The sequence below is a fragment of the Aspergillus ibericus genome (assembly GCF_003184845.1).
Source record: "Aspergillus ibericus CBS 121593 unplaced genomic scaffold BO80scaffold_2, whole genome shotgun sequence".
Classification (NCBI taxonomy): Eukaryota; Fungi; Ascomycota; class Eurotiomycetes; order Eurotiales; family Aspergillaceae; genus Aspergillus; species Aspergillus ibericus.
Window position 1 is genome coordinate 90,771 of NW_020292100.1, and position 24,019 is coordinate 114,789.

General features: G+C 52.7%; 9 protein-coding genes across 9 annotated transcripts; 7 read left to right on the top strand and 2 right to left on the bottom strand.

Moving 5' to 3' along the window:
• The first annotated feature begins 1,120 nt into the window (after window positions 1-1,120).
• On the top strand, window positions 1,121-2,583 carry BO80DRAFT_420777 (60S ribosomal protein uL2). The gene is made up of 4 exons (XM_025718447.1): window positions 1,121-1,137; window positions 1,217-1,274; window positions 1,349-1,926; window positions 1,989-2,583. The coding sequence occupies exons 2-4, from the start codon at window positions 1,226-1,228 to the stop codon at window positions 2,124-2,126; spliced, it is 765 nt and encodes a 254-aa protein (XP_025579899.1). The 5' UTR covers window positions 1,121-1,137; window positions 1,217-1,225; the 3' UTR covers window positions 2,127-2,583.
• Window positions 2,584-2,912: 329 nt separating this feature from the next.
• Window positions 2,913-4,189, top strand: mpt (putative DNA repair and transcription factor Ada). The gene has a single exon (XM_025718448.1). The coding sequence runs from the start codon at window positions 3,089-3,091 to the stop codon at window positions 3,860-3,862; it is 774 nt and encodes a 257-aa protein (XP_025579900.1). The 5' UTR covers window positions 2,913-3,088; the 3' UTR covers window positions 3,863-4,189.
• A 1,845-nt stretch (window positions 4,190-6,034) lies between these two features.
• BO80DRAFT_73314 (BAR domain protein) lies at window positions 6,035-8,097 on the top strand. The gene is made up of 6 exons (XM_025724756.1): window positions 6,035-6,264; window positions 6,337-6,504; window positions 6,559-6,674; window positions 6,734-7,014; window positions 7,066-7,585; window positions 7,665-8,097. Exons 1-6 carry the CDS (start codon window positions 6,138-6,140, stop codon window positions 7,737-7,739), a joined length of 1,287 nt encoding a protein of 428 aa, XP_025579901.1. The 5' UTR covers window positions 6,035-6,137; the 3' UTR covers window positions 7,740-8,097.
• Window positions 8,098-8,211: 114 nt separating this feature from the next.
• On the bottom strand, window positions 8,212-8,586 carry BO80DRAFT_339632 (uncharacterized protein; the record flags this gene model as incomplete). The annotated part of the gene is made up of 2 exons (XM_025715199.1): window positions 8,212-8,333; window positions 8,475-8,586. Coding segments are annotated over 2 exons (234 nt in total), but the record flags the coding sequence as incomplete, so codon positions are not given.
• Window positions 8,587-8,766: 180 nt separating this feature from the next.
• Window positions 8,767-13,250, top strand: BO80DRAFT_451197 (putative RSC complex subunit (Sth1); the record flags this gene model as incomplete). Its single annotated transcript, XM_025721869.1, has 4 exons — window positions 8,767-8,859; window positions 8,976-9,177; window positions 9,245-12,963; window positions 13,017-13,250. 4 exons carry the CDS (start codon window positions 8,767-8,769, stop codon window positions 13,248-13,250), a joined length of 4,248 nt encoding a protein of 1,415 aa, XP_025579903.1.
• A 2,024-nt stretch (window positions 13,251-15,274) lies between these two features.
• On the top strand, window positions 15,275-16,404 carry yop1 (putative membrane biogenesis protein (Yop1); the record flags this gene model as incomplete). Its single annotated transcript, XM_025715300.1, has 6 exons — window positions 15,275-15,328; window positions 15,623-15,829; window positions 15,915-15,923; window positions 16,040-16,103; window positions 16,168-16,225; window positions 16,287-16,404. 6 exons carry the CDS (start codon window positions 15,275-15,277, stop codon window positions 16,402-16,404), a joined length of 510 nt encoding a protein of 169 aa, XP_025579904.1.
• A 380-nt stretch (window positions 16,405-16,784) lies between these two features.
• Window positions 16,785-17,981, bottom strand: BO80DRAFT_73504 (autophagy-related protein 101). Its single transcript, XM_025724757.1, has 3 exons — window positions 17,695-17,981; window positions 17,273-17,614; window positions 16,785-17,197 (listed from the first exon to the last, which is right to left on the bottom strand). Exons 1-3 carry the CDS (start codon window positions 17,771-17,773, stop codon window positions 17,010-17,012), a joined length of 609 nt encoding a protein of 202 aa, XP_025579905.1. The 5' UTR covers window positions 17,774-17,981; the 3' UTR covers window positions 16,785-17,009.
• Window positions 17,982-18,373: 392 nt separating this feature from the next.
• Window positions 18,374-20,832, top strand: BO80DRAFT_396483 (peroxisomal biogenesis factor 3). The gene is made up of 4 exons (XM_025717349.1): window positions 18,374-18,917; window positions 19,010-19,362; window positions 19,421-19,817; window positions 19,871-20,832. Exons 1-4 carry the CDS (start codon window positions 18,760-18,762, stop codon window positions 20,571-20,573), a joined length of 1,611 nt encoding a protein of 536 aa, XP_025579906.1. The 5' UTR covers window positions 18,374-18,759; the 3' UTR covers window positions 20,574-20,832.
• A 1,118-nt stretch (window positions 20,833-21,950) lies between these two features.
• On the top strand, window positions 21,951-23,952 carry BO80DRAFT_440358 (putative MFS transporter; the record flags this gene model as incomplete). The annotated part of the gene is made up of 10 exons (XM_025721123.1): window positions 21,951-21,966; window positions 22,019-22,199; window positions 22,265-22,425; window positions 22,487-22,579; window positions 22,627-22,656; window positions 22,710-23,066; window positions 23,121-23,174; window positions 23,239-23,286; window positions 23,335-23,652; window positions 23,708-23,952. The coding sequence occupies 10 exons, from the start codon at window positions 21,951-21,953 to the stop codon at window positions 23,950-23,952; spliced, it is 1,503 nt and encodes a 500-aa protein (XP_025579907.1).
• Between the last annotated feature and the right edge of the window lie 67 nt (window positions 23,953-24,019).

The window sequence follows — 24,019 nt, forward strand, 5'->3', positions numbered from 1 at the left end:
GCATGATGATACATTCAAAACATTCCTCCGCGAGAAGTCAATTAAGTGTAAACCAGCCTCGGAACATGAATTTGAGATGTCTAACTAGGTAATACAACCCACTCACCCGCTCTGGAAAGAACGAGTGCCACAAGTCGCCAAACAGTGCAGATGATATTCAAGGATATATGGACATACATGCCCTTTCATCCTTTCAGGGAGAGACATGGGCTCTTGGGGGGCAAGCCGACGCTGGATTTTGTGAAAAATGCTCAGCCAGCACTTAGTCGATCAATGGCGGCAATGATTGTCCACCTGTCCGCATCGAGTACCCAGGTGTGAAATGTTGCAAGGATGAGCTTGTGATAGTCACCGCCCATAATGACTGACTACCTCCTCGGGTGTGTCAAAATCATTCAGCCGGTATCCTTTGTCTCATTTGAGACTGCGGACCGAGGAACAAGTGTGAAGCGGGCCGGGCTCTCAAGGACATCTAGAACCCAACACGCATCCTGCAAATCGCGATAGGATGGTCATCAACACTTTGTTGACTGAGATGAATGTCCGATTTTAGATCGATCTGACCGGTGTAGTCCTCTACTCTAGTCATTCCGTTCACACACGGGGAACACCCGAGGGTCGGAAAAACCGTAGGACAGTTGTGCTACCGAGCCAGGTCAGCCTAGGACGATAAATGGTGAGGGTGCCAATCAATCATAGCCCAACTGCAAGACACCGATGGCCACCACCGAAAAATCGCAGGGGAGACTGCTTGCTAAGAGACGGCATCCGACATAGATGAACCATGAGGGAGTGCGATAGTCCGGGAAGGATGATTTGGATGAAGTGGCATTAGACGATAGAGAGGAACGGTATCTATGTAGGTTGTGGAAGAATTACTGGCAAGTCCTTTACACAGTATGTACCAACAAGACTTTGGTGAGGGAAGGTAGACTACGTCGTTCCTTCCTAAGTCCGCACGTTACAGTAGTCTACCCTACTTAGTAAGAGCGACCCGCGCCACGCTCAGAGCGCAGCCGCGCTCACAACGGCACTAGTCCCAGCGCGGTTAGATTAGCGACTTCCACCCTAAAGCCCACACAGCCCTTCGCCGACGAATTCTCAACACCAACCCGACAAGCCCATCTTAGTCTTGAGGTACGAGAACTCGAACTCTCCCACCACCAGGTCGCCAGGCGCACTTTCCTTGTATACTAACGTCCAGGTTCCTCTATAGAAAGTCGCCATGGGTCGTGTGATCCGCAACCAGAGGAAGGGTCGTGGATCCATTTTCAGTGAGTGCGACCGCAGATAACCTGAGCGAAATCACAACAGATCAAAATTTGCTGATACAAAATCTCGCCGACAGCGGCCAACACCCGTCTCAACAAGGCCCCTGCCCAGTTCCGTACCCTCGACTATGCCGAGCGTCATGGATACACTCGTGGTGTTGTGAAGGAGATCATCCACGACCCCGGCCGTGGTGCTCCTCTCGCCAAGGTCCAGTTCCGTCACCCCTACAAGTTCAAGCACATCACCGAGACCTTCATCGCCAACGAGGGCATGTACACCGGTCAATTCATCTACGCCGGAAAGAACGCCGCCCTGACTGTCGGAAACGTCCTTCCTCTCGCCTCCGTCCCTGAGGGTACCGTCGTTACCAACGTCGAGGAGAAGTCTGGTGACCGTGGTGCTCTTGGTCGTACCTCCGGTAACTACGTTACCGTCATCGGCCACAACCCCGACGAGGGCAAGACCCGTATCAAGCTTCCCTCCGGTGCCAAGAAGGTCGTCAAGAACACCTCCCGTGGTATGATCGGTATCGTCGCCGGTGGTGGTCGTACCGACAAGCCTTTGCTCAAGGCTTCTCGTGCCAAGCACAAGTTCGCTGTCAAGCGCAACTCTTGGCCCAAGACTCGTGGTGTTGCCATGAACCCCGTGGATCACGTAAGGCTCTCTCCCTTGAATTTCTACATCGAGCCGGATTCTGACATGCATTTTCTCTACAGCCTCACGGTGGTGGTAACCACCAGCACATTGGTAAGGCTTCGACCATCTCCCGCTACGCTGCCCACGGTCAAAAAGCCGGTCTTATTGCTGCCCGGAGAACTGGTCTGCTCCGCGGTACCCAGAAGACCAAGGACTAAGCGTGATATTGTGTGGAGTTTTCTTTGTGACGGGTTGAAAATGCTCTTTTGCTATGAGGCATATGTACTTAGGCGAATGCGGATGATCTCCCACGCGTCCTTAGCGAATCTAGGTCGTGGCCACCAAATATTTTCATGATGATCAAAGCAAAAGAAATGGGTTCAAAAAATTCAAGTCCGGGTGCATTATGACATATCATACCTACGTAAGGATTCAGGGTTTAGGTGTTGAATCAGAGGCCAACTTTTCCTGTTTATGTGTGCTTGTTCAAGTGACGACTAGCAGACAAACTGCTCGTAAAGGGAACTGGTACAGATCCGATAATACGAGATCAAGATCACTTGTGTCGCGGAACTGCGTTTAGCCCAGTCTTTGGATACAGGTGGTCCAATGTACAGGCGTCAGTGCACCTCCTGATCTATATATAGGTAGGCTTTGTGGGATTCAAGCAACCCAACTATCGTCTGGGTCCAGGAATCATAATTAAATATCTGATTATATTGCTTTGGTCTAATAACAGGATTATTATTCTTGGGTTCTGGTGGCTATACTTCCTTGTCTATTCAAAGTGCGTGGTCGGATGGAAATATATCTATCTTGATCATACTAGGTCGTTAACTCAGACCATGTTCACTATCCGTATCAAATAAGTGGCTCCGAGGACTCCGCATTCCAAGTAAAAAGTAGGGCGCAAAAACCCGGGCCGGTCTTCGATTATTACCCAGTAAATTGACTCGGGGAAAGACAAGATGCAGAGTGCGAATCGAGATGCCTGCAGCCGAGACTCGAAACTTTGCTCTCAAAGTGACCAATCAGAGGCGAATAGCTCCTCGCTCAAGTCTCCCAGGGAATGGGAGACCAAAGAAAGAGGAATTAAGCACACATGCAGCTGAAAATCAAATCACACTGATGATTTGAGATTACCTCCACATCAGACACAAAGTCTCTCCTCCACTCTACAATGCAACCCAGAGTCCTAGCGCAGGAACTGCCCCGGCTACCCAAGTCGTCCACATGCGCCAGCGCGCGCTGGCAAGCCGTAGTGACTCGAGATGCGACCGCCAACTCCTTTGTCTACGCGGTGCTCACCACAAGAATCTACTGTCGTCCCTCATGCCCGGCGCGTCTTGCCCGACGAGCCAACGTGCGCTTCTACGACAACCCTTCACAGGCCGAGCGAGCAGGGTTTCGGCCCTGTAAGCGCTGCAAACCCGATGCCTCCGGGACAAACTACAACCCTCAGGTCCAATCAGTGCACCGAGCCTGTCAAACCATCAAAGCTATCGTCCAGTCTGGATCGAAACCAACCCTACAAAGGCTGGCGGCTGAGGCGAACCTGACACCCAGTCACCTTCTTCGCGTCTTTAAGAAGGTCATGGGCGTTACGCCGGGGCGATATGTGGCGGACATGTTGAGGAAGGATGCAGTTGCTGGGAACTCGTTGGAGGGATCAGGGATTCAGCCCGAACCTACTAGTATCGCTGAATGCAACCCATGCGATGGGGAAGGGAATGGGTCGGTCGGGCTGGATGGTGGTGGTAACAGTAAGAGTGAGGATGGGGATGGGGCCGTGCTGTGGAATGAGTTTGATGTCTTGATAGCCGCCGAGGCTGGGTTCGTTGCGATGCAGGATGTACAACCTGTCGATGAACTGCTTGCTTGGCATGGAGTACCAGATTCTTACGACGTGGGTTTGGATGAAACTTCTTCTTTATCGGATGGGAAGACCACTTGAAGAAGGAGGGGCTTCTTTGAGATTAAACGGAATTGAAACTCCCGAAGACATGAAGCGACTGTCGCGTGACATGCACAGCCTGAATGGAACCTTTTTAGCCGTGACTTGTCTTGGTCGGCATGGGGAAACCCGAACCAAATGTCTAGGACTTACGTATTCAGGGGAAGGAACAACGGTGACGGTGGTAGTGCTGATGGTGCTGGGGCCGTCAGCAGAGCGGGCGTGGAGGCCCAGGAGTATATATTTTCCCGCCTGTGCTGCTGCTGGGGGTGGTGGTCCACTTTTCTCTGTCTAGGGGTCTTCTTTCATCCTCAAACGTAAGGTACGATCTTTGCCCGTTTGACAATGGCCTCCGCATCAAAGGGGGTTGTTTCAGATCGAGGTTATCATGATAGGTTCCACTAATTCTATCTACACTATACGAGTACGAGTCTGTGTGCTGTATACCATAAAAATCAACGCCGCTGCTTGGCTGTCCTCTAAAATTCATTACCCTCGGTAAACAGATGCAGGTGATGTTAAGATTATCCCCTGCAGTACTAGTAATTTTTACCCAGGACTGATACACCGTACTGGCAGGTTTGGGCAGATAAGCTCGCGTGGGCTGGCCAATGGATACGACCCTCATGCATTAGCCAGGGCTTGCATCACGATCTGCGGTTGACATCCCACCCGGGCGCGTTGGGATTACCATGGAGATGGATCATCCAAGCAAGAAATGCCATTCCCTTGGATCCTCGATCATTATGATATGAACTGTACGGAGTAATAGTGATTGAACCTATAGCCCTGAACTTGTAGCTTTAGAGATGTGCTATTGGTCAGGCTAACGAAACTAGTACGGAGTACTAGTAGTACTATGGTATGTATGATGGACTATGAAGGCAATACTGTACGAATAAGAGCCTGATATCAGATATATTTACACATACCCAGAACCATATTATCACTCCGATCAACCGATCTTCTCAACGCCTTTAAACTTCAGCATTCTGAACAAAAGCAACCTCTTCCCTACCCACCTTCTGTTCTGTAAATAGCAACGACTCCCGATGGGTGGCAAAGGCACTGCAGCTTCCAATCCAATCGAGGGCCACGTTTGAGACTGACCCTCGACCGCCAATCGACGGCGGTGGATCTCCACCTGAATGGCCCACAAACGCGTGTCACTTACGGCAGTCCAGAATCCTACACCTCAAGATCCGCCCGGTTCTTTGGCAAAAACCCGGTTTGAAGTGCGATGCGCCGATGATACTGATAGGCTCCCCCCCTCAGCGATTTATCAAGCGGCTGTGCCACCGGGCTGTCCGTCCTTTGACCGGCACTACTGCCTAGTGTCGACACTCTACTGTCTAGCATCTCTCCAGGGGAGTTGCTAGGTTTCAGGTACACCTCATCCTGCTGGGTCAACCGAACTCAATATGGCCGGTTCTGGCCCCGCCTCCACCCCCCATTGGATGGATGGTACCCTCCGTTTCCATCGCAGGGATTGACTGCTTCTCTCCATCGTATCTGGAGGTAATTCCAGGGTTCAGAACAATAAGCGCGCAGGATTGCATCCAAAGAGGGAGGGGCCAGACGATGGTCCAGAACAGAGACAACGGTAGTGCATCGTCAAGCGACCAAATTCCTGCTCCTGGTGGGGGTCATTCTGCTGGGAACCTTGAAGAGGCAATGTGGCGCTTTCCGTGCAACCAGCTCCATCCGTGTGTCTGGCCCGCTTGCGATTGGCAATCACCTTGTGGTCGTTGCTGTCTGTCATTCCTCGATAAACACTGCCGGTGGTCGCAATAGCAGCCCCGGATTTACTAATAATATTCACGCAAACGATCGCTCGAAACTAAAATAAAATAATCAAACCCATACTATCGAGTAATAATAAATTCCACCCACTAATTTCCCCTGTCACCCTTTTCGGGACTTGCCTTAAGACCCAGCCTGTCCCTCCTGGTCTGTTGCAACTGGCGGCTTTTTCCCACCTGCTACCACTCAACTTCTTCCCTACCTTTCGTTCTGCCTTTTCTTTCTCAATTTCGCCTCCTGGCTGTGGCGCCCTCTTTTGTCCCATACGCACCAGCGTGCTTCTTACCAGTCGTGTTTCTTTCGTTCAACTACCACTACTACTACTTACACCTTTCGATTTTCGGACCATAATCGAGACGATTTAGCCTATTGCTGGTCGCACCGCAACCCCATTCTTTAGTGTATTATACTCGAATAAACCCCAACAGTCGTTTTCCAGTCCATTTCTATACATCAACCGCAATCTGTCAACATGAACGTCAACCGCAAATTCGATCGCTTCAAGCAATGGGCGGGGGAGAGAATGGGAGGAGAGGTTAAGACCAGTCTCTCCGATGACTTTAAAGCCATGGAGACGGAGATGAACGTGCGCCATGAAGGTGAGACCATAGCACGAAATTCAGTGGGAGTCTTCGCATTTCTCGTATACTGACCCACGTGCTCTCTTTTAGGAGTTGACCGTATCCACAAGGCAACCGGGTCTTACATCAAGTCCATCTCGAAGCGCAGCGAAGGCGATGATAAGGAGAAGACCTTGCCTATCGCCCACCTGGGTAGCAGCATGGTCGGTCATGGTGAAGACTTCGATGCGAACTCGGAGTACGGCCGTTGCATGACCAGTAAGTAGATATTATCTTTCGGTGACGAGGTCAATACTGATGATGTCTGCGTAGTGCTTGGAAGAGCCGAGGAGCGCCTGGCTCGTCTCCAGGACGCCTACATCTCGCAGGTGAGCTCGGGCTGGCTTGAGTCGCTGGAGCATTCCTTGACCCAGATGAAAGATTACCAGGTAAGAACCACTGACGAGTGCAGATTCATCACACGAGACGTTGATTAGATTTTCCATAGACCGCTCGCAAGAAGCTTGACAGCCGACGTCTGGCCTACGATACCTCTCTTTCTAAGATGGAGAAGGCGAAACGGGAGGATTTCCGTGTGGAGGAGGAGCTCCGGACTCAGAAGGTCAAGTATGAAGAGGCCAACGATGACGTGTCCCGGCGGATGCAGGACATCAAGGATTCCGAAGTCGAAGGTGTTATGAATCTGGAGGCCTTCTTGGAGGCCCAGCTTGACTACCACGAGCGATGCCGCGACGTGCTTCTTCAGCTCAGAAATGAGTGGCCAAGCAGGTGGGTGCCAATCGACCTACTGGATCTACTGCAATGCTAATATACCGGTAGACAACCGCTTTCCCAGGCCCCAAGTGCCCGTCGTCCAGGACGCCCTCGCTCAAACACTGCGCATTCCTACCATGAACGCTACGAACCGCTCCATGAGGAGGTTGACAACACGGCTGATGTGCGACCAATTATCCGATCGACAAGGGCTCCTTCTATCGAGCCAGCTGCGAGAGAGGTCTACCCGCCAGATGCTTACTCCCAGAGACCCATTCTGAACCGCACTTCGACGTTCGAGGGACCTACCCAGCTGCGCCAGGAGCAAAACTCCAGCCCGTACCAATGGCCCTCTCGGGCGGCCAGTGACAATTACATCGGCCGGAGAAATAGCGTGCAATCCCGGACTATGGGTAGATCATACGCTGACCCGTACGAACAAGAGGATACTAGCCCTAGCGGCACTAGTCCCGAGAGGTCATACATGGGACGGAACCAGTCTCCAGGGTCGTCATACGGGGGTGCAGTTTCGAGGAAATCTAGCTCGACAACCTTGAACGGCACGCCGCTGACCTTGAACAAGAAGGCCCCTCCGCCTCCACCTCCCCGCGCGAAGAAGCCTGCCCCGCCCCCGCCCCCAATGAAGCGTCCTATTCTCAGTGGAGGCGAGTACTAAGGGCCGTCCTCCAATCCCAGTGTATCCTGCCTATCTTGAAAGGCTGAAGCTTGAGGATTCATAGGATCCATCTTGCTCACGGGTTTCCGGCAAACTCGTTTAATGCTGGCCATGTCCGTGCCATGTTCATCCTACTGGCGAGTGATGAGTAAGGGCCAAGGGCTCCGCTGGCAAGCCATGCGCGGTTGCTAGTAGTAAGTAGTCTCGACGGGATCAGCGAGTCGCGCTTGCGCAGTCACAGTGGTGGTAGTAGTTGCCCCCGCAAGACAGGCCAGGCGCGTCGCTGCTGTTTTGCTGTATCGGAACGGGGAATTGGAATGTCGGATAGTGTAATTTTGCCCTGGGTTAGGTGCCGGTTAATTCAATGGCGTTGAGCAAGCGGATTTGAATGCTACATGCTACATACTACCCACTATCCACCCCCGTAGGTCGTAGTACCCCGACTGGGAGCGGGGAGTCCGAGGCTGGCTGGGGGCGCTAGGCCCAAGGCGGGCATGCCGGGGCGACGGGCTGAGTCAGCGACGGCTGCGGGAGCGACACGTGACCCGGCACGAAATCTTCTTCCAACGTCTCGCCGCCTGCCTCTCCTCGTTACAGGCACAGGCTGAGCACTGCCAGTTTCCCCGACCAGCACGGAAAGTCGCGAAAGCCCCGTCCCCTCCATCTCCATTTCATCCAGACTGGCCATCCACGCGCCTTTTCCAACGCGGCCCCTCCTTCTGGGGTCCTTTCCACCCCTACATCTTCGTGTTCTACACCCCTTTCCCCCTTCTTTCTGATTCTCCTGTTTGTCGCCTACCGCCCTGTGTCTCCCCCGACTCGGACCAAACATCACGAAACCTGTCGCCAAGGTCCAGATACAGGCCGCTACCAGTCGCATCCATCGACCAAAGGAGCCCCCCATCCCTCCACGTCAGTAAATTAGCGCACTTGGTCGCCCTTCACTGCGCGAATTGTCATTCACTGTCGCCATCCTCAATTCCCACGTGTTTTCCCAAGCGCTTAACCGTGCACCGTCGCAAACAGGCCGCCCTCAGCTCTCCCCCCAGCGTGTCGTTTCGCTTATGACTATACCCACCACGCGCTAAAGCATGGCTTCTCTCCAGTCGGTGCCCAGTATGGCGGCTGGAAACATGTCGCTGCCGCCAAACATCACGCAGCAACAAATCCAAGAGGTTTTCCAGGTATGCTGGTCTTCCCTTGGGGGAACACACACTCACCCGACACAACCACTATACCTTTCTCTTTCCCTTCACTGCCACCCACGTAATGTGCAATACTCTGACATCGCCCATGGTAGAAATTCAAGCAGATGCAGGAGCAAGGCGTGCGCCATGACGACCCTGAGTACCTTAAAGCACATAACCTTCTCTCAGCTTTCCAACGTCAACAAGCATTTCACAAACAAAGGCAAATGCACCAGCAGCACCTGCAGGCGCAACAACGCCAGCAGCAGCTCAATGGCGCGAATCCAGATGCTGTCGCTGCCAACGGTATGAATGGTATGATTGTCATATCGCTGCATGTGGCAGGTTAGAATCACTCACTGACCGACCTGGGCAATTATAGGCCGGAATAATTCTATCACCAGTACGACAAATACCGTGCCGGATGCCTCCGCCACGCCAGGTGCTCAACAACCCGTGGGCCAGGCTGCATCCCAAAAGGGTGCGCCTGGTCCCAGCAATAGTTTCTCTTCTGAGCAGCTCACCACCTTGCGGAATCAAATCCTGGCATTCAAGATGCTTTCAAAGAATCTTCCGATACCGGCTCGTGTTCAGCAACAACTATTTCCTTCGAAAAAATCAGAGACTCCGGCTCCGTCCGAGAATGTTGCAGCAGCGGAAGGCGTACTGGAAGGTGCTGCTCAGGGAAAGCCCGAGCAGCCTGCAAGCACAGCGGAAGCAACCCAGTCCAAAGATTTCTACGAGACATTTCAGTCGCCGTACGATCAAATACCCAAGACTGTCAGCTTCACCGACCACGCCTCTCGCGCCCATCGTATGCGCATCCCCGCCTTGATGCCACCTGGCATCGACCTTGAGCAGGTGCGCGAGGAAAGGGAAGTGGTTCTATACAATAGGATTAACGCGCGCAAAGCGGAGCTAGCTGAGCTTCCGGCCAATATCGGCGCATGGGATTCTAGCCAGAGCGACACCGCCACTGCGGATGACTCTCTAAAACTCAAGGCTCTCATCGAGTACAAGATGCTGAACCTCCTCCCGAAGCAAAAGCTTTTCCGGAAACAGATTCAAAATGAGATGTTTCATTTCGATAACCTGGGTATGTCTGCGAACCGCTCTAGCCATCGTCGTATGAAGAAACAATCATTACGGGAGGCCCGGATCACGGAGAAGTTGGAGAAACAACAGCGCGATGCTCGCGAGTCCAGAGAAAAGCGGAAGCAATATGATCATCTTCAGGCTATCCTCAACCATGGGGCCGAGCTCCAGAACGCGGCTACTCAGCAGCGCACTCGTATGCAGAAGCTGGGCCGTATGATGCTTCAGCATCACCAGCATATGGAGCGCGAAGAACAGAGGCGTGTTGAGCGTACTGCCAAGCAGCGTCTTCAGGCCCTTAAAGCCAACGATGAGGAAACGTATCTCAAGCTGCTCGGACAGGCCAAAGATTCTCGTATTTCTCACCTTCTCAAGCAGACTGACAACTTCCTCAAGCAACTTGCCGCCTCCGTTCGGGAGCAACAACGGAGTTTGGCCGAGCGTTATGGCGAGGAAGACCAGTTCTTCGAAGAAGAGGAAGAGGAGGAAATTGTCTCCGGAAGCGAAGATGAAGGCGACGGAAGGAAGAAGATCGACTACTATGCTGTTGCACATCGCATCAAGGAGGAGGTTCTTGTACAACCCAGCATCCTTGTGGGTGGTACGCTTAAGGAATACCAGATGAAGGGTCTACAGTGGATGATATCCCTATATAACAACAACCTGAATGGTATCTTGGCCGATGAGATGGGTCTCGGAAAGACTATCCAGACCATCAGTCTGATCACCTATATCATCGAGCGAAAGAAGAACAATGGCCCTTTCCTCGTCATTGTTCCCCTGAGTACCCTCACCAACTGGAACTTGGAGTTCGAGAAATGGGCGCCATCGGTTTCACGGGTTGTTTACAAGGGACCTCCCAATGCTCGTAAACAGCAGCAGCAGCAGATCCGCTGGGGCAACTTCCAGGTTCTGTTGACGACCTACGAGTACATCATCAAGGATCGACCGATCTTGAGCAAGATCAAGTGGACTCACATGATCGTTGACGAAGGTCATCGTATGAAGAACACCCAGTCCAAGCTGAGTAGTACATTGTCACAGTACTATGTCAGCCGTTACCGCCTTATCTTGACTGGTACGCCGCTGCAAAATAACCTTCCCGAACTTTGGGCACTGCTCAACTTCGTTCTCCCCAACATCTTCAAGTCGGTGAAGTCGTTCGATGAGTGGTTTAACACGCCGTTTGCCAACACTGGTGGACAAGATCGCATGGAACTGAGCGAAGAAGAACAGCTCCTGGTGATTCGTCGCCTCCACAAGGTCTTGCGTCCCTTCTTGCTGAGACGTCTCAAGAAGGATGTCGAAAAGGATCTTCCCGACAAGCAAGAGAGGGTTATCAAGTGTCGCTTCTCTGCTCTGCAGGCTAAGCTGTACCGGCAGCTTGTCACCCACAACAAGATGGCCGTCAGCGACGGCAAGGGCGGCAAGACCGGCATGCGTGGTCTTAGTAACATGCTGATGCAGCTGAGGAAGCTTTGCAACCACCCATTCGTGTTCGAGCCTGTGGAAGATCAAATGAACCCTGGACGCGGGACCAACGATCTGCTCTGGCGTACCGCCGGTAAATTCGAGCTTCTGGACCGAATTCTGCCCAAGTTCCGGGCCACTGGTCACCGCGTCCTGATGTTCTTCCAAATGACTCAGATCATGAATATCATGGAAGATTTCTTGCGTCTTCGTGGATTGAAGTATCTTCGTCTCGATGGATCCACCAAATCAGACGACCGATCCGATCTGCTGAAATTATTCAATGCCCCGGACTCGGAGTATTTCTGCTTCCTGCTATCCACACGTGCAGGAGGTTTGGGTCTCAATCTTCAGTCCGCCGATACCGTTATCATTTTCGACTCTGATTGGAATCCCCACCAGGATTTGCAAGCTCAGGATCGTGCCCACCGTATCGGCCAGAAGAATGAGGTCCGTATCCTGCGTCTGATCAGTTCCAACTCCGTTGAGGAGAAGATCCTGGAACGTGCGCAGTTCAAGCTTGATATGGATGGCAAGGTTATCCAAGCCGGAAAATTCGATAACAAGTCCACCAATGAGGAGCGAGATGCATTGCTGCGGACGCTCCTGGAGACTGCCGAGGCTGCGGACCAGATCGGTGATCAGGAAGAGATGGATGACGATGATTTGAACGATATCATGGCACGGTCTGACGACGAGTTGATCGTATTCCAGCAAATTGACAAAGAGCGACAGAAGAATGGTCAGTATGGGCCAGGTCACAAGTATCCCCGATTGATGTGCGAAGATGAATTACCGGACATCTATCTCACTGAGGATAACCCGGTTACTGAGGAGGCCGATGTTGAGTATGCCGGTCGCGGTGCCCGTGAGCGCAAGGTTACCCGGTACGATGACGGTCTCACCGAAGAACAGTGGCTTATGGCTGTGGATGCCGACGACGATACGATTGAGGATGCAATTGCCCGGAAAGAGGCCCGGGTTGAGCGCCGACGGGTGAACAAGGAAAAGCGTCAAAAGAAGACCGTGGGTGACTCTTCACCGGAACCGTCCCGCGAGAGCTCGGAGACCCCTCAGCCGAAGAAGCGCCGCAGAGGCCCTGCTCCTAAACGCAAGGCCGAGGAGGTTGTGGAGGAAACGCCTCAGCCGAAGCGGAAGAGGGGCAGACAAGCCAAGCCGGTGGAGACGTTGACTCCGGAGGATCGTGCCATCCTGCAACGGATCGTGAACCACGTGTACCAGGCGTTGATGGATATGGAGCAGGAGCTGCCGGCCGACTCGTCCGACAGCGAAGATGGGCCTGTAACGCGGTCGATCATTGAGCCATTCATGAAGCCGCCGCCCAAGTCGCAGTATCCGGATTATTACATGATCATCCAGAACCCGATCGCCATGGATATGATCAAGAAGAAGATCAACCGCGATGAATATCAGAACCTGAAGGACTTCCGGAATGACATCCACCTCCTGTGCCAGAATGCCCGAACCTACAACGAGGACGGCAGCATCCTGTTCCAGGATGCCAATGATATCGAGGTGAGTAGACATGCAACATGAGATGGCTCTGGGCCGTTGCTGACCGTACACAGGCAAAATGTTTGGCGGAGCTGAAGAAGCAAACCGAGGGCCACCCACAGTTCGCCAACTACGACGACGTGGGGGCCCCGGGTGGACATGATCCGTCCACCGCCGCGGCGTCGGGGGCCGAGACGCCTTCTGCTGTTGCGACGCCCAAGTTGAAGCTCACCTTCAACAGCGGCAATCGGGACAGCGCTGCGGCGGCGGCGGCGGGAGCCGGCAATGGCGTGAACGAGAACGAGTGACTTTGCTAATAGACGTTGGTGAAGACATAGTGGTTGTGATTTTCTGAGATGGTTAACGTGTTGCCAAAACTTCGATTACCTGCACATTACATTCTATGCTGTTTTGATCCCTTCTTGATATGCCCCTTCCGACTTTTGCTCCGTGAACGGCGTTATGTGACCTTGGTGGCTGGGGATGGACGACGGTTGATGGCGCAATGCTCGAGTCGACTTGAAGACGAGCGATTCTCCTTTACACTTCTCTTCGCGGTCCTCTTCGCTATTCTATTACTACACCCGCTTTTCTGATTTGCTTGTTGATGTCTAGACGGGGCAGGTGGAGGATCGTTCACTGTCACTTCCGATATTCCTGGGGGGCCCGCCCGGCGATGCTTTTTGAAGATGACATTGGTTGTAATTGGATCGACCCCGATGTGATTTATTAGCGATGGTCAATGTAGCCCTACGTAATGTACCATGTGTGATATTGTCTGAGGCACTCGGTAGAGAAGTTGTGACCCAGCGACCGATCATTTGCCACTCGCATCCGGTCCTCCACCTTGTTTAATCTGTATCCCGACCGAGCCCATTATTGAGTGCCGCTCGGTCGCACAAAACTCCGAATAGATAGGCCCAGCACCGTCTTCAGCAGATTCCTTTGACACGGACATCCCTGGTTTCTGCTCCATGGATAATCATATAATCCACAGCGCCGTACCCCAATAGAAGTATTCCAACCTTGTCTTTTTCCATCCTCAATATTATCTGCCCTAAGTATGGATGAGCATGAGTGGATTGACCCAAACCCGGCTCGCTAGATACCTCGGGGTGGATGGGGATGTCGTAACTCGTAAGTATGGATGTATGGAAATGAATTCCGCACACACCCGAACATCAGTTCCACCATCTTCTATCCGTCAGTACTCCGTAGGGCAAGAGGACCTAGTACTTGTATCTATGACTAGCTACTCATTCAAGTTTATACCCAGACATCTTATGTCCAAAGCGCAGCAGCAGCGACAGATGCGACGGGGAGAGTGCAGATCTGTTACGTATCTAAGTTTCCGTCCATGTATTCTGATTCCCTCCCGGCGGCAGAGCGATCGGGTTCGATCCTGGATGGACCTATAGCATGGATGAGAGGGATCTACTATGTATAGAAGGGGTCGGGAGTCGGTTATTGGTTGGTCGGCTGGTTGTTGGCTAGAGATCCATTTCCGAATCCCGACCGTAGGGTTGGTTTGTGGGTAGGCTTTTTTCACCTGTCTTTCTTTAGTTCTATTTCTGTCTTTACCTAGGTGGGATATACGGAGTAGTGGGATCTATTTCGCTATTTCTTCTAAAAGTATCCATACGCAGTAGGTGATATAGGAGAAATGATAGTAGTTATATCTGATGAAACTTAGTAATAGGAATAGTATCGGCTGCTAATGTGAGGGATTATCCAGCTGCTCACCAGTGGAGCCCAACTGCTGCAACGCAAAGCCCTGCCGGGCCCTTCCAGTCCCAGTCGCAGTTTCAGTTTGCAGCTCCAGCCCAGCCAGTCAGTCCAGTTCCATCCGGACTCGCCCGTATCAGTCGCGCTGGTATCATACCGCCAGCATACATACAAGATACAATACCCCCGACCGCATCGCCCTAGCTAGAAAGACATCCCTAGCGACCCTCCCAAGGATTGAGAATCGACCTATCCATCAAGGAACCATAAATCACTCCAACGTAAAACAGAAGATAGCAACCAAGCACACGACCAACCCCGATCCACCCCCATCAGGGAGAAAGTAAAAGAATGCCGTCATCCGGGTTCGACCAGCCCTCGACGTCATGAGCACCATCACGTGACCCCACCGTCATCCCGGCCTGGAGGTTCCGTAACCGCCAGCTCGTCCTTTCGAATCTCACCTGCTCTGCTTCGTCTTTCTTCCTTCTGCCGCGCCCTGATAACGACCGTCCGACTTCGCTTCCCTTTCCCCCCTTCCCTACCAGACCCAAAAGTCCACTGTCAGCTTCATCCAGCACAGCTATCCATTTTTTTCCTTTACAAAATGGCCTCTTTCCAGGATCGTGCTCAGCACGCCATTGCCCAGCTCGACAAGGAGGTAAGTCGTGTGTGCGTTTTGTGTTTGGTGTCGTTCTTGCGTCGGTCAGCGAAATTGACCTCGTCGGGGTTCCTTTTTCCCTTTCCTCCCCTTTTCCCCTTCTTGTTTGCATTGACTTGATGATTGTTCTATTCATATCATCATCAAAGTCATATGTTTTGACGGGGGAGGCGCTGGTGGTCGCGGACGGGTACCTCTGTGTGGCTTTTTCAGCCTGGGTTGGCATATTTCAGCGACTGAGCCAGCGAGCGAGCTAACCATCTCACCCCTTTGTGGGTACACCTTTTATTTTAGCTCTCCAAGTACCCTGTCCTTAACAACCTGGAGCGTCAGACCTCCGTTCCTAAGGTCTACGTGATCCTGGGTCTGGTCGGTATCTACTTCTTCCTCGTTTTCTTCAACATCGCTGGGGAATTCCTCGTCAACTTCGCCGGTTTCCTTATCCCTGGTTACTACTCTCTCAACGCTCTCTTCACTACTGGAAAGGCCGATGATACGCAGGTATGTTTTTCTTGGTTTCCCTTGTTCCCTGTTTCTGATTGTGTGAGGGATTGGATGTGCTGACTTTGGTGTCCCCTGCGTCTAGTGGTTGACGGTATGTTCTTGTGATCTTCTTATCTGGACTTGGGTGTTCATACCTAGGTTATCTGGGTGCACGTGACAACGTGTGGTCGTCAGCAGCGGTAATTGATTGACATGTGATCTCTCTAGTACTGGGTTGTCTATGCCTTCTTCACCGTGATTGAGAGCGCTATCAGCGCCCCCTACTGGTTCCGTAAGTTTCGGCGACAATTGAGATTTTTCAGTAGTGGCCATGGACTGATTGCGTCTCCAAACAGCCTTCTACTACATTTTCAAGTTCGCCCTTGTCCTCTGGATGTCTCTTCCCCAGACCAAGTAAGCTGCCTACTTCCGCGAATCTGCATCTCAGTGCGCAGCCCGACTGACTTCTCTCTAGCGGTGCCCAAGTTGTCTTCCACTCCTTCATCCAGCCCGTGCTGGGCCGCTTCTTCGTTGGCGGTTCCACCTCCGCCAACCTCCGCGCTCAGGCCGAGGCTGCTGCCAAGGACCAGTAAATGGCTGGCCGTGAGTTCGGGTGATCTGTGGCTTGGTCTCGACCTGCCACGGAGTCGGTCGTTTCTCGCTATGTTTGGGGATCTGCAAAGCACCCGAGTCATCTCGAGACTTCGGGGATACGTTGGAAAAACGATGTACTGGATGCGCGGTGACATGATACTTGAGCCACGTCGGGCGAGATTGGGCCATTCTGTTTATGTTGTTCCTTTTGCCATGACTTGATTAAGTAGAATTGTGAAATGTTTGTTGGCGGTGAAGGACAGAACTTGGTTGTTCCTGCTCCGTGGGTGATATAGCTATACTTTGATGCATTATGCCTCTTCTTGGTAATTTGAGCATTGTCGATTGCTGCTTCTTCTGATCGCTTTCTTTCCGCCGCGGGGAGGGGTATAGATGGTATAGGACATTTCCTCTTCTGAACGAGACGGACGCCATGATCGAAAGATCGAAAAGGGAGCGGGTAATGTACAGCCAACGAAACAAAGAACGGCCAACGAGCACGTAACATTCCAGACGAATCGCAGACGCGCCACGGCCTGCGGATCGTTCACATCGAATCCAGGTACCGTAGCCCAGCCGATGCTTTTTCGAGACCTGACATGGTTCAGTATAATCCAAAGCGATTCTGCCATCCATCAGGCCGAGGGTTCAACACAATGCGATAAGGGAACGGATTCGAATCGCTCGTTGTAATCGGCGGGATATGGTCCTTATCGCGGTTGACGACGGCCAGGATCTTCAAGGCCGCTTTCTGAAGCATGTTCTCCATTGCTTTGCGCACTTTGGCGCGTTCTAGAGCATATCACATGTCAGCCAGGGGGTATAGCTTGGCACGCGTAGGAGGCGTAGAATGCCATTCGTCCATACCGGATTCTGTTCGAGGTGTAGCTATCGTCACATCCAAATTCCACACCTCCCAACATACTTCTTCCTCTCCCTTTCCTGCCAGTCCGCCAAACCAGATTCCGGAACGTCGACGCCGCTTTTCATAGAATTCCACTGCGATGCGGCCGCGCACGCCCCCGCCGCCGCTACCGTCGGGGGCGCTAGTGACGGAGGAGTGTTGGCGGACAAGAGTGCTAATGCGGGAGTCGATGAGGGTTTCGAGGTCTACGTCGTTGATAGCGGGGAGGGTGAAATCTAGGACCTCGAAAGTGGTTGGGTGGATGGAGGGGAAGTATCGGTGGAAGAAGATGAGGTTGAGGATGCCTAAAAGGGAAAGATGTTAGTCCAAAATGGTTGAGATTATAGTAGGATCATAGTTGTGGAGGTTGCGGAGAGAGGCTGACCTTTTAACACGTCCCGAACGGTCGTGGTATCCGCGAAGACCTCCAGGAAGTACTCCGGGGGCGTTTTGCGGGGCTCCATCTCAACGAGGGAGCGGCCGGGTGCCAACCCTCTGTATGTGACAAAGGCTGTGAAGATAGTGGAGCTCAGCACTTGTCTAGTAGTACCAATAGTAGCCCAGCTAGGATTCCGAGCCGAGTCGTGCAGCGGAGGAGGGTCCGATGTGTGGGTGGAAGATGAATTAAGTCTGGGGTTGAAGGGGTACGGGGGCGATGACGACGGCGTTGGGGAGGGGACAGGCGGGTTGTCTAGGACCAGTGTGGAGAGGCTCGCATGGAGGACGGGTCATGGGGGATGCATGATCTGCTGGGGAGATAATCCATGTGTCTTTTGAATACTGGAGATCCGCAAGAGAGAAAGAAGGAGAAGAGATAAAGAGAAAAAGGGAAGAGGTAGTGAGATAATGGACGATGAGGTGGAAGGAGAGGGAATGTACAGTCATGGGGTGTATGTAATCCGCTCGCTGCCCCTCGTTCTGTGACCGTACGTTCTCCGTATCCTTATCGCCCTGATGGTTCTGATAGGGGCATCCACGCCCGTATCCATGGTATGGGCGGTACCGGGCAGGTCAGACAGGATCAGGCCAAGATGGGCCGGATGACGATGATGATGCAACAACCTTCGTGGGGATGAAGTGGCACGTCCTACACGCCCTGTCAGCCCTCCAGCTGCATACGATGGCAATTTAGCAATTAGAATACCCCATGCGGAGTGCTTGCTACGCCTTTGCCCTCGCATCCGCGATGACCTGACCCGCTGGGGACGATCATCACGTTGCCGGTTATCATTTGCTGCTGCGCTCGTTAGCCGAGGCCGCGCCAGGGACCCTCGTTCCCCGACCGTGCTTCCCGTCGCTCTCCCATCACCATCTTCCACGCTGCCTCTTGGCCTTTCCCTGTGATTGTTCCCTTCGCAGTCTCAGCTTCATTGATTTTAAACTACTTCATACGATGCACTGAACTGCCTCTTACATCTGAAAAACCACCCCCGACCCTCTCTGCTCCACCATGATCAGTGCTTCTAAGCGCTGGTTCCGGCGCAATCGCAAGGGTCTTGCGATCGGAGCTGGCGTTATCGGAGCGGGCTATCTCGCAGGACAGTACCTGCTGTCCAAGATCTCGGAGGCGCGAGAGCGCATGAGCAGTGACCGCATTGCCCGGGAGAAGTGAGTGGCAGACCTCCTTACCTCTTATCTTGACAACGTGACATGCTCGCGTGCTTGGGAACGGTGACTGACAGCTCTTACCTCTTGGCCAGCTTACGGCGACGCTTCGAACAAAATCAGACCGACTGCACCTATACCGTCCTAGCCCTCTTACCGACTGCGGCGGAGGATATTCTCGAGGCCCTACCCGTGGAGGAATTGACTAAGGAGCTACAGAAGAAGCGTGCAGAGCGACTGGCTCGCCTGAACGCTGGGGAGGGGACAGGCTCGGACCTGAGCTCAGTGTCGCCCAGTGTAACGGACGATGATCGACGGAGCTTGTCTAGCTTCCAGAGTGATGGCTTCGTCCGCACGAGTCAATTAGGGGAGTCAACCTTCGAGGGTGGCGGCCCACCACGGCCGAAGCGAAATAAGACTCAGCTCTGGAACGAGGTCAAGATAACCTGTCAGTCATCACATGCCATTCTATTGCAATAGCCATGGGTCCTAACATACCACCATAGCCATAACCAGGTCATTCACTCTCATCTACACCCTATCCTTGCTGACCATCTTCACCCGAATTCAACTCAACCTTCTCGGCCGTCGAAACTACCTGTCCAGCGTGATCTCCATGGCTACACCACCTGCCGACGCATCGACTATCCGACTAGAGGACCATGATGATGACGATCTCACACAGACCTTGGGGAATGATTTTGAGACAAATCGGCGATACCTCGCCTTCAGCTGGTGGCTGCTCCACCGAGGCTGGAAGCAGTTGATGGATGAGGTGCAGGCCGCCGTGACGGAGGTGTTTGGCCCTTTGAACCCTAGAGAGGATATCTCATTGGGTAAGCTGTCAGAATTGACTTTGCAAGCTCGGAGGAAAATCGAGGGCGATACCGAGGAGGACAGGAAGTACGTTACCGTTGCACGAGGTTTAGTGACCTGTTGCTGACCGTTCCTACCAGGCGTCGGAAGTGGTTGTCTTATCTGCTCCCCTCGAGGGAAGAGGAGGACCATCTGTTGGAGGAGTCTGGCGTTCTTGGAGTGACAGAACCCACGACGCCTCAGACGACAGCATCACTGCGCCATCTCCTGGACGAGACGGCCGACTTGATTGACTCTCCAACCTTCACTCGTGTTATGCTGCTTCTCAACAACGAATGCTTCCAAACTCTGATCGACCAGTGCAAAGCAGACGCGTTCAAGTCATCGTCGCAGGCCCCTATGTCTGTTCCTCAGTCGTTCACATCAGTTGCCACGGTCGTCCCGGCAGCTGACAGCTCAGACCCGAAAACGAAACTGGCGAATGTTCTGGCCGTCCTGGCCCGACAGGCTCACGTCATCGGAAATGGGACAGCTCCCCCAAACTTGTATCTAACCGCAATTGATCAGGGAGTGCGCGAGCTGGAGGCCTTTGCGGCTGTTGTATACAGCTCCAATTTCGACTCGGAGCTGCTTGGGTCCGAATCAAGGACGCAGCCATTGGGAGGAGACACGGGCTCTGATACCTCTTCTTCTCCTGCCCCAGTGATGGTCGAGAAGGACGAGGTCGATGAGGAACAACCTGGCCCCGGAGCGTCAGGCGTAGCAGCGGCCGATGATTCGGCCTTTGAGAAGGCGTGGGGGAAGGCGGTAGAAGATCGACCGTCGAGTGGTTCAACCGTGTAGTGCGGGCTTATAGCACTTGTTGGGGATGTCCATGTCATTTCGGAATTTGAATGGTCCCCCATCTATACACCGTCATGTTTAGGCGTAGCAGGGGAGGGATAGGGGGTGATTGTATGATAGCTCATGGAAGCTAGTAATGATGATGATGACTACTGGTTTATGTAGGACAGGGATTGTTCGTCTAGTGGTCTGCCGGGCTTGTTGACTGCCATCATGCGGACGCGGCTTATTCATGACAGGGGGTGAGCAGCACGTGGCCAGTCACAGCCAGTCTGTGGAACAGACCTGGATGGTTCTATTCGTTGGGATGTGTGGTTATGCAACCTGGTCCGTCTTTCCCTGCTCTTCCCAGTCGACTACCTCAGACTCGATGCCAACCTCGTATTTCGGGGTCCGCAATCTCGATGACCTCCCACAAAGGATTCCAAGCGCAGGAAATTCTTCTGGCAAACTACTCTGACTTGAGACACCGCATGGCACTCAGATTGGTCCCTCAGCCATTCGCTGGACTCCAACTCCATGAGGAGTCAAGGAGGGCCGACTGTGGGGTAAATTAGCTAAGCGACGTGTGGGGAAAGTGGGCTCGCTAGTACCAAACGAACCATGGGGTAAATCCAGACTGGTTGGAGTTTCGAGCCATCCTGTCTAGATTCCTGGTAGAGTTCCCCCTCGGCACGTTGCATCCACCCAAACTGTCATGTCCATCTCTGGTTCCTACCCAGATATGCTTATCATCATGGCCTCAGGCCGTGCCATCGGGGCAGTGCAGGCCAGTTTTGGTCGGAGAATTCGACTTCCCGTAAACCTTGAGTGACGGACATGGTCGAGAACCTCAATGGATCGGAGCATGCTAAGCAATAGCCGAGCTGTCAGGCTGTCGAGCCTACAGATCAGGCCGGAATGGGCAGGACTCAGGTATCTGGTTAAAGTAAGGCCCCCCGGGTTGATGTGTTCATTGGCGCGCACCCACTGCCGTGTTCGCTGGAACCGAGTAAAGGCCGCGCAAGGCGATTGGTTTTGGCGGGCTGGGATCGTCAGCAGCCATCACAGCTGAGCAGTCGTACTAACTAAAATCCTCATATTCCCCTCTCAGCTTGCCTGTGTTGCTTACTTTTCTTCTGCTCGCCCGCTTCGCTCGTTGAACCAGTGGTTCGGATCCTTATTTCTGCTATTGACGTGCACACCTCGTCATCCGTCCCTTGCTCTTGGACGTCAATTATTGAACCTTCCGCCTCCGACAGTGGGAGTCAGCAAGTGGCTTCTTAGTTGTGGCCGCGCGGTTAAATTTGGCTAGACTTATTGTCTCTACTGTTCCGTGATTTAGACCAGAAGCATTGCACATAGAAGATTATTGACCTTGTCAAGCATCATTCAAAAATGGGGTTCTCCGAAGGTACGACACATGCGCTGCACTGTTTCATCAAGGACAACAATAACCTCTCAAGTTGCGCAAACAGATATAGACCATTCTCCTCGGCCCGAATTCAAAGCCGAGGACCAGATAGAAGCGCTTACGCCGGGTCTTCCTCCTCTCACCACGACCACGGAGCGCAAGCTTATGGCCAAGATCGATTGGCACATCGTTCCATGTTTATGCGTTCTGTACTTACTTGCTTTCTTGGATCGGTATGTGGATGCAATGCTTGTGCTTGGCAGGGGTCGACAGGCCAATAACCGATTTCGTGGAACAGGGTAAACATCAGCAATGCTGCCGTACTCGGGCTCCAGGAGGACCTCAATATTGTCAACGGAACGAAGTACAATACCGCGCTGACGATATTTTTCGTTCCCTATGTCATATTTGAGATTCCGTCCAATATCTTGCTCAAGAAGTTGAAGCCCCATGTATGGTGTACGTCTCCAAGCCAATGATCACTGTTGAGCACCGGTCAACGGGTCGCTGATCATGACAGTGTCTATGTGTATGTTCATGTTCGGCCTCGTCATGATCTGTCAAGGGCTGGTCTCGAACTGGGGTGGATTGATGACTACGCGCTGGTTCCTAGGTATGAAGACGCTCCGATGCAGCGACATATAGCTGATCCCGACCCAGGAATGTTTGAAACGGGCATGTTCCCTGGTTGTAAGTGGTCCCTCCGTGATATAATGAAGCCATACTAATCGGAATTTTCCAAGGCTTCTATCTGCTGGGCATGTGGTATAAACGCAGTGAAGCACAGAAGCGATTCAGCTTCTTCTTTAGCTCTACTACACTGGCCGGCGCTTTCGGCGGCCTGCTTGCAAGTGGTCTAGGGAAGATGGATGGGATCCGGGGGTATGGAGGGTGGCGGTGGGTCTTCATCATCGAAGGGGTTATCACCTGCGTTGTCGCTATCATCTGGTTTTTCGTGATCCCAGGTTTTCCCGAGGATGTCAAATGGCTGAATGAGGAGGAGCGGACTTACATCCGAGCAAAGCTGGCTCAGGATGTAGGTAAGGCTGGTGCTGATGCCCATATGGGTTGGCGCGACGTATTGGCTGTCTTCAAGGACTGTAAGTCCACGACCCCCCAGGAAAGCCATTCATGCACCCTGACCGCAACTATAGACAAGATATTTATTGGCGGGTGTATGTATTTTGGGCAGGTCGTCACAGCATATGGTGAGCTTGACTGAAACTTCCAATTCGCGAGTATCTGGTGAGAACTATAGACTAACAAGCGCAGGATATGCTTACTTCGCCCCAACTATCATCAAGACCTACGGTTATGGAGGTATGTATTCAGACCATCTGAATGCACTGCATGCTAAGCCTTTTCCAGCCATTCAAACCCAGCTGTACTCGATCCCCCCATGGGCAGCTGCATTTGCGTTCTCGATGGTAATCGCCACTTTCTCGGACCTAGTTCGACATCGGTTTGCTTTCACTTTGTTTCCCATGATGATTGCCATGGCTGGATATGGCATTCTGTTGAACATACACGGAGAGGCGCACCGGCACGTCCAGTACGGCGCGCTCTTCATGGTCACCTGCGGCAGCTATAGTGCGATGCCAGTCATTGTATGTTGGTTTGCGATGAATTTGGGAGGCCATCGCCGACGCAGCGTGGGCACAGCATGGCAGGTTGGATTTGGAAACAGTAAGTGACGTCGACCAAAAGCATAAATTGGTTACACCGCTGACACGGACCCCAGTTGGAGGGATCATCTCCACCTATTCATTCCTAGCAAAAGATGCGCCTCTCTACCGAAACGGCTACATTATCAGCCTGTCCTTCCTTTGCTTCTCCGCTGCCTGCTGCATTGCGTACTTTGTGGCCATCTGGACGGAGAACAAACGACGGGACCGGGTCATGGCCAATGGGGCGCCAGCGGAGCTTCGAGGTGAGGAAGAAGAGGTCCTAGGAGATCTGGCGGTGACCTACCGCTATGCGTATTAGGTCTCAAATCTCAGTATCCCACAATGATTGTTTCCGGGCATCTATAGAGATTGGAGAGTCTCTGTTC